The following is a 13,465-nucleotide window of genomic DNA, read 5'->3' on the forward strand; positions in this document are numbered from 1 at the left end:
CCTGACAGTATTATATTACGAACCGCGACTGTGCATATGTATACACGTAATTTTCTACAGATTTTAAAAACGAATGCAAATCCATTTAAAAGTATATGCGTAATATTTTCTACATTTTCTGCAGTTTATATTTTGCTTACCTTAAATATAATTTACCTATTTTGAAGTATCTTTTTTCATGTATTCTATAAACCAATACATGTTTATTCCACTACGTACTATGTATTGTGTATAAATTTACTGTATATTAGGTAGAAGATTGCTTCGCTGTCGACCCTACTATTGAGCACATATTCATTTTGCTTGCCGAACATCCAATACATATCAGTTCTTGGCGTTTTCAGTTCGATCATCTGCCAGTAAACGAACAATTATAAGGTCCATACAGCACTCATAACACATTTAACATTGTTTACATCTACATACCCATTTATCCATGCACTCCATCAAGCATTCTTTTCATTTATCCATTCTTGATCGATTTACCTACGTTATTTTTCTAAACTGGTCGCACACGTCCATCAGAGTGGCTAATCGGGTTCCCTTTCAACACATAAGAACGTCGTAGGGTCTTTGTTACATATTACAACGCGGAACACACTGATATATTAATTCCTGTGCTATCTCCTGTTAGCAAACGTCGTCAGCAGTCGAAGCCTTAAGCAAAACTGCTATGGAACAATGGCAAAGTTAACTATTATAGACATTGATTGCAAGTCTATGGACAATACGTGTTATGTACTAGCACCCGTTGGGCCATACTAGTTGCACCATCACTACTGAATTATGTAACTATTGAAAAAAGTTGATCCTTTTTGTTTGATGAATCAATATACACATGGCGGTGACTACAGACAGACGGCTATAATAGCAAATCGAACATCACCCAAAAACCTTCTCCGGTGCCTAGGGCTTCATTCGAGTATCTTATTTTCTTGCTTTTTTCAGTAGAATCTACCTTACGACAGCAAAATATTTAGATCATTAACTGCGGACCGATTGTATTCCTAAGACAGCCCTATTACTATTTGCATCGAGAGCCCTACCCACATGTAAGGAATTCTCCTTAAGATGTACGTGTGGTGCAAAAGCCACAGCTTGAATCTCGCACAACACGAGGCTACCTGTCGTTCTACTTTACATTTTTAGATTGTAGTAGTCAAGCTCAAACGGCGCTTAGTTGGCTGCAGGAAGACGAGCGACTGCCCAGTAGATTCGACGTTTTCGTCTAAATTCAAGCTAGTTATTTTATATTCCGTAACGTGACGCGGGTAGTCTGAATCAACTCTCACACCGTTTCACCGATTCTAGTCATAAAACTTTGTACTTCCCTGAAGTCTCAGCTCGAACTACCTCGACTGATCAGCAGCTCGGCAGTTGAATTTTGGAAGTCAAATATTTTCTGCTCTCAATAAAGCGAAATTTACTTTCCCTATAGGAATAGTACATTATTATTGAGTTTTCGTTTTTGTGGCATTATTATGGCATGGCTCTTGGGACTTTTCCAAATTTATTTAATATTTATTTATATATTATTATTATATAAGAAACGAAAACTACAAATTTTTATAAGATTTTCGGTTTCGCCACCATTTCCGCGCTGAACACAATTAGCTTACACAGTCACCGATGCAAGCCCAAAATACTTATGTGAAATAGCAACATCTGCATGACCGCATAGAGTTTCAGACCCGAACGGGCTTTTACTAAACAGTTGCTACTACGATAAAACCGTTTCGCAGACTAGTTAGCTTATAGATGCTTTTTTACGTGCTAAAAGAAAATTAATAGCCTTGCCTTCTTCATTGTTTTAATTAGGCTCGACATATACGTATCTTGTTTTGTTAAATTTGTACTACATTGCATACTGGCCCAATTTCACGATTCTATTTAAACGTAATATGGAAAACTTTTCTACATTGTTACTTCTTGTAATTTCAGCGTGGCTAAGCTTCTCTTGCAATTTTTGTAAAAACAGATGGCGTCGCAGATGTTTAGTTAGAACTCTATTTGTCCTCGTAATCACGTTTGTGGTGATCGCATACATCCTACAAACTGCTATTTAAGAACTACTCATTTCGTGAGCGGTAACGACGGCAGTATCGCGCACCCCAGGTATATTATTTAATTATTTTTGATTTCATTGAATTCTACGTGCGGGACAGTGCGGCTTTTTTTTTCACTGTTCTTTCAAGCGTGCTACAGTTGAAATTTTATAGCAAGATTTGACAGCGATCGTTTGTACCCTTCCGTTGTGCTTACGTCTGTCGCTCCGTTAGTTTGCGTGTAGCAGCTATCGCCATAGTACCTAATAATTACAGCTCCTAAAGTAGGCGGCAATTATTGAGAATGAAGGCCATACCATTGATTGAAATTGACCGGCCAAGTTCGTTGATCAAGACTAAGCATCCACGATAATTCTGACTCACGTCTCATTTGCTCCTGCAGCAATTCCTACAGCTTTGTAACAAGGCTAGTGACGAACGGACGATGTAAACTTCAGCGATGTCTAAAAGTCTCAGGAAATCTTTCGTAGCTTATCATGGGACTTAACAATGATCCTGTGTACATCGGTGTGAATGCATTCCTCTCGCAGTTAGTTAGTGTTGTTTCGCAAGTTTAGTAGTCATCTTTTTTTTTTTGTTTTTTATTACTCTCATCTCCAATGCAGTTTAAGATGTTTTTGATGAATGGAGCAATGCTTTACAAACTGAATGCGCTCGGCATGTTAATCTCGTGTACAAAGACTCCAATTTCTCGGTGTGGTCACATTCTCTCGTCGAATTCGACTTGCACTTCTGTCACCTGCAGTTTTGTGTACTACACGAAAAGATAGTAACTAGTCCCTGAAGAACTTTTATGGGAAGCTGCCTTTTAGCGGCATTATTTTGTTTCTGTTGAACTAACTCCTTCTGTACTATTCATCTCGGTATGCAAGAAGAGTTAAAATGACTTGCCTTCTTGCATATTTTGACTTCGCTGAATTGTCAAGTCAATATGTTTAATCAGCTTGCGATACTGATGGTCTGCCCAAACATGCTCGTAATTGCAGGGCACAAAGTCTGAAATGAAGCCACAAAGCGAACCGATAAGAAAGGCACTTTATATTTAGCATTTAAGTTCGAACAATTGCGGTGCGAGGAATAGTATGACGGCTCTATCGCGTACAAGGATGCGTTGGTATTTGTTGTGAATTTTTCCTCTAAGTGCATAGATTCATGTATCGCACAGATTTCGCTAATGCTTTTCAACAGTTATTAGAACGCGCTTCCACATTGCTTTTTAATAGATTCACGTCAAATTTTATTATTTTAGCTTAATCCTTCTTATCAGTCGCCGCAACATTTTTAATCAAGGGAACCTGTAATTGCAGATTACATCATCAATTTACCACATTTTTAACCGTTTAATCATAGCAAAGAACATTGGTATAGTTAGTTTAATGAATAGAGTTAGTTACAGTGCGTACCAGATTTACAAAAATTTGTAGCTGCTTTCCGCTTAAAATTACCAAGGCTCTCATACGATCAATCTATCCTACCTGTTAAAATTGATGGTGATGCCGGCCTATAGTGCACGACAGTACGTCGTGCGGCAGACTTTTGTTGCGCTTCAGGATGCCCTTCAGGTATGTTTTGGGCGAGTGCATCTTTCACGTCCCTCCAAGATCGTTCAAAAAAAGATACGATGTCGTCGTCGGGACGCGGCGTGCCTGCCGAATCCGCCTGCCCAACCAAAAAAATAACAGCATTGGACATAACATAATATTAACTATTATATGAAATGTTTTTATAATACAATTAATGTCATTAACATTTTTATGACATTGTACTAAATATCGCAGAACATTTGAAAAAAAAGAGCGATTTCTATCATAGACCTTGCAATATGTTATATTAGATACAAGGAGCACAACAGTTGAACTACTGTCCTTGTCTTACTGAGCTCGGATGATTGTTTCCATGTCATAAACATAGACCACATTAAATTGTCAGATATTAAATGTGGCCTGATTTTTGTCGAAATACGATGAAAATTGATGTACTCATAAAAGCTGAAAAGCTCTAAGCCAGCGAATAATATCGCCTTATTGGTTATTGTCCCACCTTGTTGTGTTCCGAAGAAGTACCTATAGGAAACAACACCTGTTTCGGATACGACTGGTTATATATGAGAATTATAAACAAAATAAAAACGTTCGTTACAAACGTTGAATAATAATTAAGTTCAAACACTAAAATAATCAACAGGAAGTGTCTCTGAGGCCGCATTTTTGTTTGACTTGGTAAAATTACTGGAATCCAGTTTGCTTTAACATAATTGTGCAAACAAAATGATACGACATCAGAATCCACCTGTAAGAAACGAATTCAAACCTGTTGCTGGTGATGCTCTCCTTCGTGTTGTTTTTTGTTTTCTCCATTCTTCGACCCACGGCGGTTATTCACTGGACCGTTTTTCTTGGCAGGGCCGAGAAATACTGGGCGTGGGCCGATTCTAAAAGATATACAAACATGTAGAGATTAGTTTGGAGAACCTTGAGGCGGACCAATAATTGAACTGACCAACAAAGAAAGCGATACATAACCGGTCGAATGGATAGGACATAACTAGAGTATCAAAGTGTGCAACAGTAAAAAATTGACCTCAATCTAAGAAGTTAGATAACGGGAAACACTATAGACGCAATATTAACAGAAAACGAGTAATAAACGCAATGATGCGCTGTCTTCGGCCATAGATAGCCCGATTCCCTAGACGATTTTAGCCATGGAAATCCAGTATTGGCCATAAATTAAACGAAGGACTCCCAATAGGTAAACATTGAGACAATAATGAGAGTTATAGAAGTCTGATCACAGTTTGTGTGCCCTAGTCTATGTTAAGAGAAAAAGATGAAAAAAATTCGGTACGGCTTGTTAGAAACACTGTGGTACCAGCTCTAGTGATCATCACTATCGTGAGCCACCATTTGTAGCTTCTTTTTAACATTTGTACGAAAGATCTACTTCTGATGTTATCAGTTACTCATAAACTCATAACAATTTGATAAAGTTTAGCCTTCTATACCGTTCGAATGCACTGTATTCGGTCGGTATCCTACAATAACGGAGTCAACGTAGAAAATGCAGGTTTCTCTAGATATGTATAAAAAACTAGTAACTGAACGTTTGTTGCCAAAAACAACAAAGTAGCCCCCTCCCACGCAATCAGGTCAAGCTGGTCGACCAGCTCAAAACCATTTACTTTCTTACAAGAACACCTCAAACGAATTTTTCCAATTGTATTATAGAAGCATCTTCCAGATTGGTGCAAAATATACCTTTATATACTTTCAATGAAAGATACGGTCCGTAACAGAAGAAAAAGGATAAATAAACAAAAGTAGCTTATTGGTATCCTCTGCTTGAATTCAGCGAATAATACACAGATACTTGCAAGTCAGCTTCGACTGAGAGCGTCTACCGTCACCAAGTAACACCTATTATTATTTGTAACGTCGATTCAACTACAACATCTGTCTTCAAGTTGTAACCGGGTGGAAACTACTTCAATAGCTACTTTACCCGTGTCAGTTCGTACTCTGCGGCTGTCTTCGACCTTCACTACAGTATCATTTTGAGGTGGGCCTCTAGGCTATCATTCCCTTCCTTCCCGGGCTTCCCTTCCTTCTCATTTCGCGCATGTGACGCTAATCTCAGATAATCGCTTACCGCATCCAGTTCCGATACTACACCCAAACAGATATATTTTGGTACATTACGTGCGCTGCATCCAACGTTGAAATTACCATCAAATTTATCAAAGAGCCAATGATCGACTCTTCGCTCAGTAAGAGAGAAAACGTTACCGAGTAGTTTCTAACAGATTATACTGAAACGATGGACAGCGTTCGGTGACTGATAATCATGAGAGTATTTTGTCTTTTTCATCTTCTTAAGTACGCAAGGTAAGCTAGTAACGGACGAAATCATTTCCCTATCGTAGACACGTGTAATATAGAAAATATCAACGGTAAGCCCGCCAACAGCTTTATGAGTTCGGAGTGTCGCTTTGCTAAACCAGCAATTCTGTCGCCGGTAATGTATGAAGCCAGCCCATACACACGTATATTAAACGGGAAGTAATTGAAACACTAACGCATTTAAACATATATGATCATTCATTTCAATCAATTAGGCATCATGTTTATACAAGTACTTGTTATACACGAGACATATGTAGTTAAATTCAAGTCATCGGATTCTTCGAGTATGAGCCTGAGCGATGTGGTACCGTTGTTATAATGCATATATTGTAAACTTGTTGCCAACAACTTCTCAGCGATAACATTTGGGTAAAAAAATCCAAGGGCTATCCTTGTGACCAATAAGCTAAATGACAAAGTTACCTTTATATATGTTATGTTCCCGCTCTAGTGCAGAAATAAGGTATTTGTGTACTAAATAGATGACCTGGGTCTGAACCTCTACACAGTTCACGTCCCGGTGGGAGGCATTGCACCGGACGCAAAAGTCGAAGCATTAATCTATACTAGATGTTGTTATAAAGGTACAAAAAAAGGTAATATAAGCGAGAGAATGAAACAAGTTTAGTTCTCGTTCTCCCAAAGGTAATATAAAAATATTCTAATAGAGCATCATTAGATTATTACTTTCTAGTACCGATCCTCCTCATACTTATTGATAACTTTCTTTTTATTTTCTATCTCATTAGCGACGATATGAAACATAAAACACTTTAAAATTCAATCATTGCAGGTGTTTTAACCTGAAAGTTTGTCATTGTTTAAACAACTCAAAAACAAGTTTTATTAGTTAATCGTGTAAAGTCGAAACTCTAGCAGAATAATTTGTTTCATTATTACTCTCATTTCCCTTACGTTGGAAATGAAAACCTTCTCCCCTCCATTATAATTCTCATTATAAACCTGTCAGTCAAAGATAAAACCTACTCTAGAAAGCATATTGAATGCAGACAGCGCCAATATGCTGCTTCATTCAAACAAAACTGAGTTCAATGCTCTCATATAAATTCAGGAGGTTGATGATCGTCACTAATGACTACTACCAACGCGACGCCTGATTTCTTTATTTCTAAACGCTGCTTATAAGCACCTGATACTAAACTCTGACTAGAGATCCCGACAACGCAAGTGACTCTAACCTATAAATACAATGGACATATATAGAAAACAAAATTAACTATTTACGGGCTGTGCATCATGCACTTCAGTAGGATATTTACAGTTGGATTGAAGTAGCTCAGCCATCTCAATCGCAAACTCAACGATCCTCACAGGTCTCCACGGGGCCACTTTGTTAATTCTGAGCAGATGACATTTTTACGCAGTAATTAGTTCTTTTAAAATGCTTGCTTTGTAAATTCATAATCGCTTACACTGTTTTTGCTAATTTATGATACCCACCAGCTGATTCCGTGATTATTCCCCATACGAAATTAATCAAATGTTAACGTCTCAATATGATAATAGGCTTTTCTGTCACATCCTATCTATGCAATCATATTCGCATACACGAACACTGATGGAAAACTGCGTGAAAAATCACCTGTAAACCACATGTGAGAGAACTAGATATGTCTGTTTTCTGTATTAGATTCAAAATCGGAAAACTTATTCCAAAACTCCGATCATTCGGTTGATACGTACTAAAGAAAACTGAAAGCTAAGGAAAAACAATGAGCTTTTGCGCTTCGCGATCTTTCCAGCCGGAGCATCGAGGCGTCTACGGATGCCGACTTCGTTCCGGGAAGCACCGACGATTAGAATATAATAGCCTTCGAGAAACCTAAGAACTCCGGAGTCAGTTCAATTACAGAGATTAGCCGAACACGCCGTCTGTTTGTTGAAGTGATGGTACCGTGCCTCTGGAGCAAGTATTGATAATTCAGCGGCGCAATAGAGATGTGTCAAGACAAATAACCTGCTGTACAGTACGGGAATCTTGCTGCAACGCCGGTAGAGTAGGTACATGAACTGGACGCAAATACACTTCGTTTCGTCTTAGAATCAACTATATGGAACAACACTTAGCGGCAGCGTCGTACGTAAGTACTTGAAACATTGATTTAGATATATGGCTGGTTTATAGAACGCGCTGCGTTTCGTATGTTGGCATTGAGAATCTATTTAATCTTTATAGTCATTATCGTTCTATTGGATTGATCATTTGCCTAGTCATATAGGTACCTCAATAAAATTCGAGCCATCAAACCGGGCTTGCCATTGGGCTTGTACACCATTGGTTTTTGCTCAACTGCGTTAACTGTGGACTGCTGCTGCTGCTGTTGTTATTTTACTGGCGCCGAAGAATATAGTGCGCACAGAAAATAGGGCATCGATAAAGCTCATCGTCAGATGTACCCTATGGACAAGAGTGTATTGCTCAACTTAACAATTTGCATTAGGTCGATCTTTACTGCCCAGTGGATAGCTGCCGATGCATTAGCGGGAACGGAAAAGTCATCGTAAGGCGGCGCAGACATGAGACACTGCTTCCGTTGTGGCGAATCGAGAGTCTGCGTCTTGGCATTTGTCTCGAATGACGAAGCAAAAATTCGCGAGCCAACTTTCGTTCTCGTGCTGATGATGACGGCGATGGCGAGGTAAACAAGACTAACCAGCGCTACCAGGACAAGCGTGTTCGCTAATTCGGTACACGTGGATTCTTCGATGCCAATAATGCCAACTCGCGTACAAGACTCGCGCGCGATCCGTGGTAGTTATTCCCGGCTTCTACCCCCTTATTTTTGAAATATATGACATGTCCAAGAAAACGAGACATTAACAGTTAGCCCAAAAGATGCGTAATCCATCATGACGCGAACTTATTACATAACAATAAAGCAATTTCTAATGGTAACTAACTATCTTTAACTGGGTTCCATCATTGCGCTTTAAATATTAGAATTAAATAAAATACGCCAACACACCATGTAAAAAGTTCCTTGAGTATTATGCAGTCATTGCTCAGAGCCGCCATAAAAGTATTGTGTACAGTATGCCCTTGCGTAAACATGAACGACCTTCTTTCTTAAATATCAGAGATTTCAACAAAAACGTGTTGCAACTCGACCGGTACAAAAGTAAACTGGCGGCTTTGTTAAGATGCAGATTTTAATATACTTACGAGGTAATACTTTCGACGCTTGGACTTCGGCGAATAGCATCCTCGGGCGAACGCGATCCGCTTGGTGGTGAAATGGATTCGATAATTCGCGCCGAATTATTACTGAATTTTCCTAGCCCACTGAGACCTGGTAAAAAGAAAATAATAATGATAATGTTTAGGTTTTAAAAAGCTCAGGACAAAGTGATAGCCGTACAAACATAGCCGAAATATTCCGGATTAGTTAAACTGTAGCACGACGATAAAATATACTACTGCTATACTATACCGCTACTAGAAGCAATAAAAAGAAATAGTAAAGAGGCTAAGTAAAGATCCAAAACGCCTCTACTTTAAGCAGGCTTTTAACAACAAACCCATTCGTTCTACAAACCAATTAGTTTACGAACCAGTTGCCAGACTGACCGACGCTTATAGCGCAACAGACGGATTATGTTCTATAATAATTGCAACAATTACTATACTATCGCCAATTGACCTTTAGTCAGCATGAATTAGTTGCTTAGCTCTAGATTAGAACACTTAGCTTTAGCTCATAGCTTTTAATAACAGGAAGAATCTCCATGACACCTCTATCCGAAAAACGAAGATATACACGCGCATACAAGGTACATACACGTCAATACTAACCGGATACAATCGGAAGTACACCTAACATACTGTTGATTTTTTAAAGTTCGACATATCATTCCTTGGTGTATCTGGAGCGTTCTTTTAAAATGAAGATTATTTTGTGCGATCTGTTAGATAAAACTAACACATTAGTGCAATAGAAGTCAACTTAAAAAGGTTTTATAGGCTATTTTATCCCACCGCTTTAATGAGATGTATAATGCTCACAAGATATTTAACATTCTATGAGGCACATACTGTTTATGCCATGACATCTACCTCTTATATTTTGTAGGCGTTTTTACACGAAACGTTTCGTTCAGCGTGCTTGTTATCAGCATCACATACTTAAATAGTATAAATTTCAATTTTCTTGCTCCCTTTGTTATGTTGTATACTGCTGCTGTTCCAATTACCTTTCTACACATACATACATACACATCGGATATATGCGTTGTCATCTCGCATGCAATCGCTATTGCATGTTTCATTGTCTTTGTCCTGTCTTGATGACCGCTCTACGCGATGCGAGCACCACATGTGCAACGATGGTACACTCCTATGGCGTGCTCACTTCGGCACACCGATAGCAGCGATATCAAATATTAAGGTAGCTCGATGATGCCAATGTCCTTCAGCAGTGTCCTCCCTCAGGACGGTCGACAGCCGCCGTTAGCGCGGCCCCAAACGGCTAGTCAGCCACCTAAATGTATCGCTACTGCTGACCGATTGCCCTTAAGTGCTATCGACGGACATAACCACTTACTCGTGAAAAAAAAAAACTTTCCATCGCTAGTTTCTATGACTAGTTATGATTAATCGATTTAGATACTTACCGTGGAAACGAGTCTTGGAGATCACTCCATTCGGAGTTTTCGCTACAAAATACATCACTTCACGAAGAGTTTGACGAATCTGCGAATTCGACTAGGACTGATTGACAAGAGGCACTAACTGGATCGCGCACTCTCAACGTATTTACACTAAATCACTCATGCGATAGTTACCACAGACAATCCTTTTGCAATCGGCGAGATAAAGACGATCAGTGCAACGCTGGATGAAGGGCTGATATAGTGTGTCTAAAGCCGCTGTAAAGTTATTGACCGAACAACACGACGATTCGCGCACACAACAGCAGTAGCGGCGCACAGCGTAGCACACCGCGACGCTAAACTAGGTAAGCAAATAATACACGCAGCGTAAACTTCTGGCCTCGTCCCACTTGCCTACACGCACGAACAGACAAACAGGCAGACAACGAGACAACAGCGGCGGTAAACTGATGAAAAAGTTAGTACTATAAGCTTAACCGAACGGCTAGACACGCTGAACGGGCACAGAGAACACCACAACACACAGCAGAGTTCTGCCAATCTGCAACTCGGCGGTCTGCAGGTCTGCCCGATCAACACTCCACGCCACAATCGTCGTAGCGGTCGTAGCAGAACGGACAAAGTAGAATTATTGTTATTGCTACTGCCGCTCTTGTCGCCATAGGAGCGCTACGAGGCACAGCAGCGCCGCGACGACCGCAACGAAAAACGTGCGAAGACAACGTAAAGTAACCGGCGCAGCTGCAAGATAGTCTGGCAAAAAGAGTCGGTGACATAAATTTCGCATCACTGTACGGAATTCTCAACGCAGAGGTGAGTCGGCTCGTGGCCGGTCTTATCCACGCAGCGCAACAGTCACCCACAAACGCGCGCAGATCTCTCGCATGCTTGCTCAACTGCCTGCTGCTTTAACTCCCAACACAGGCGCTGGTTGGTATTGGATGGGCATCTAGAAGTTTCCCCGCCTTCGGTGATGGATGCATTATCAAACTCGAGACACTTGTTTATGTAGGTAATCCGCGCGTGCTATCTAGATTACCCGAATAGAGACGCGCGAAAGTGAAAGCAGAACACGTTTTCGTGAAATCTCCGAAACGCGTTCTCTGATTTGTTGTCAACAAATCGGTTAAACATCGATGTTCCTAGACTACACATTATTAGATATACGCAGAATCATACATGATTGAAAAGAGAAATGGCTGCCACATGTTTAATACACTTGTCTAAAATTTCAGGAAATATCAGTAGATTTTTAACTGATTCGATGCTTCTTGAAGCAACCCTGTGCCGACGAACACGGCGATTATACTCACTGTTAATCAGTCCACTTCGTTAGCGGTGGCTTTTTCTTCCGCCGTTTGACAATAACACACATAAAACATAGTTTTACGCGTAACAATTGAATTCATGTTTCCGAAATCCGATTAATATTACGTAATAAAAATTTTCAGTAAATTCCATTTGCCATCTAGTGCAAACTGTCTTTAGACCGCGGAGTAGGTTGGTACGTTTAATTCGAATTTATTCAAAACCGACATTTTATTATAAATTTTAACTGATCTAACATTGAAACATATTGATGTTCTAGTTTTTTGTACCTTTAGTTCAAGCGATGCCTGGCATACTGAGCACTACATATAGAATCGTCTCAATTCAAAAGCATTACTTTATGCAGGGAATATTTGCCTGCTATATAATGATACGTACGCACGTTGAGTGATATTATTATGTTTAGCATTGAAAATTATCATAACTTTTTGTAGGGTAAAAATTAGACCTTCCTTTATGACTATCAGGTTATCATATTAAGGTAGCATTATGTTATTTGTACACATCTAAAGTGCTGCGATCACACGAAACAGTAATGAAACAACAGTAAAAAAAAATAGCACCTTCAAGCTCGCAGACAAAAGTTAATTTACCGTTCAAAATGCTTTGTAGTCTGCTAAGGAAAATATTCAGTGTCGAAGCGTAAGGTAGATAAGAGCAGGTCACTTTAATGGAACGGAAAACTCAAAAATTGGCTTATAATGATTTGTAATCCGATTCTTAGACAAATAATAAATTTGCTGTGAGTTTTTCATGCCAGTCGTGGATTTAGCAGACGACAGTTCCTTAGTCTTTATGTTTCGAGTTTTAAGTCCGGTATCGCTATTAGACATTCAGTACATCAAACAGACGGCTGGCTAAATAGCTTCCAGCCATCACGAAATGAAGCATGTCTGTCTATGCCCTATGGGTTCGAACCCAAACCACAAGTGTCTCTAAGATTAGCAGGCAAAGAGGTTACCTACGAAGTTAGCGCGGGGATATCCTAGCGGATATTTATAAACTAAAATTATTTTGATCTTAGCTAATGCCTTATGTACGGTCGCCCTTTTTTTGGCAAGGATCATTGTTGATAAGGGTTAAAATGGCAACAATCTGAAAAGTATAACATTTCGCTAATAAATATGTCATGATTACGCACATTTATAGCACGGTCCTATGAGATTAAGAACATTTACTTTTAAGAGATTTTGTTCATAGTATTCAGGCTAATACTTAAGAAGTCCACTTATACGCGTGCAAGCTGATATAGCAATCCGGAAATCCCTAACCTGTTCTTCTCATGTTATTACTGGCTTTACGTGTATTCCCACTGGATCAATATTGTAACCTTTGATCATACTTGATACTCTGATTACTATACGAACACCTGCAGATTTGTACTTAGAGAGCTGTTAATAAAATGAATTAGGTTACCAGTACTACTAATCCAAAGTAGATATTTCGTATCATGTGTGCATTAATAACTACAATAAAACTTTCGTAGGTACGTTTTATAACGATGGGTGACCATTTTGCTAAAGAACAGGCCCAACA

At 39.4% G+C, this 13,465-nt stretch overlaps 1 protein-coding gene and 1 long non-coding RNA gene across 3 annotated transcripts in view; one reads left to right on the forward strand and one right to left on the reverse strand.

Annotated features, from left to right (window-relative positions):
• The window catches only part of LOC111253097 (uncharacterized), a 45,260-nt gene extending 33,725 nt beyond the window's left edge, over nucleotides 1-11,535 (reverse strand). Inside the window, exons 1-5 of one of the 2 annotated variants that reach the window (XM_022812015.2) lie at nucleotides 10,601-11,535; nucleotides 9,153-9,279; nucleotides 4,377-4,497; nucleotides 3,542-3,725; nucleotides 2,958-3,062 (exon numbers count right to left, since the gene is read on the reverse strand). In XM_022812015.2, the coding sequence (XP_022667750.2) occupies nucleotides 2,958-3,062; nucleotides 3,542-3,725; nucleotides 4,377-4,497; nucleotides 9,153-9,279; nucleotides 10,601-10,655 (592 nt within the window). In that variant the 5' untranslated portion in view covers nucleotides 10,656-11,535. Of the gene's footprint in view, nucleotides 1-2,957; nucleotides 3,063-3,541; nucleotides 3,726-4,376; nucleotides 4,498-9,152; nucleotides 9,280-10,202; nucleotides 10,356-10,600 lie in introns of those variants that run through there. The other variant, XM_086993474.1, reaches the window with a different exon arrangement.
• Nucleotides 5,738-8,895, forward strand: LOC147754877 (uncharacterized). The gene is made up of 3 exons (XR_015330539.1): nucleotides 5,738-5,950; nucleotides 7,732-8,070; nucleotides 8,431-8,895. It is a non-coding gene; the product is annotated as an uncharacterized LOC147754877 (long non-coding RNA).
• Nucleotides 11,536-13,465: the final 1,930 nt, after the last annotated feature.

The sequence above is a fragment of the Varroa destructor genome, unplaced genomic scaffold (assembly GCF_002443255.2).
Source record: "Varroa destructor unplaced genomic scaffold, Vdes_3.0 BEIS01000006.1, whole genome shotgun sequence".
Lineage (NCBI taxonomy): Eukaryota > Metazoa > Arthropoda > Arachnida > Mesostigmata > Varroidae > Varroa > Varroa destructor.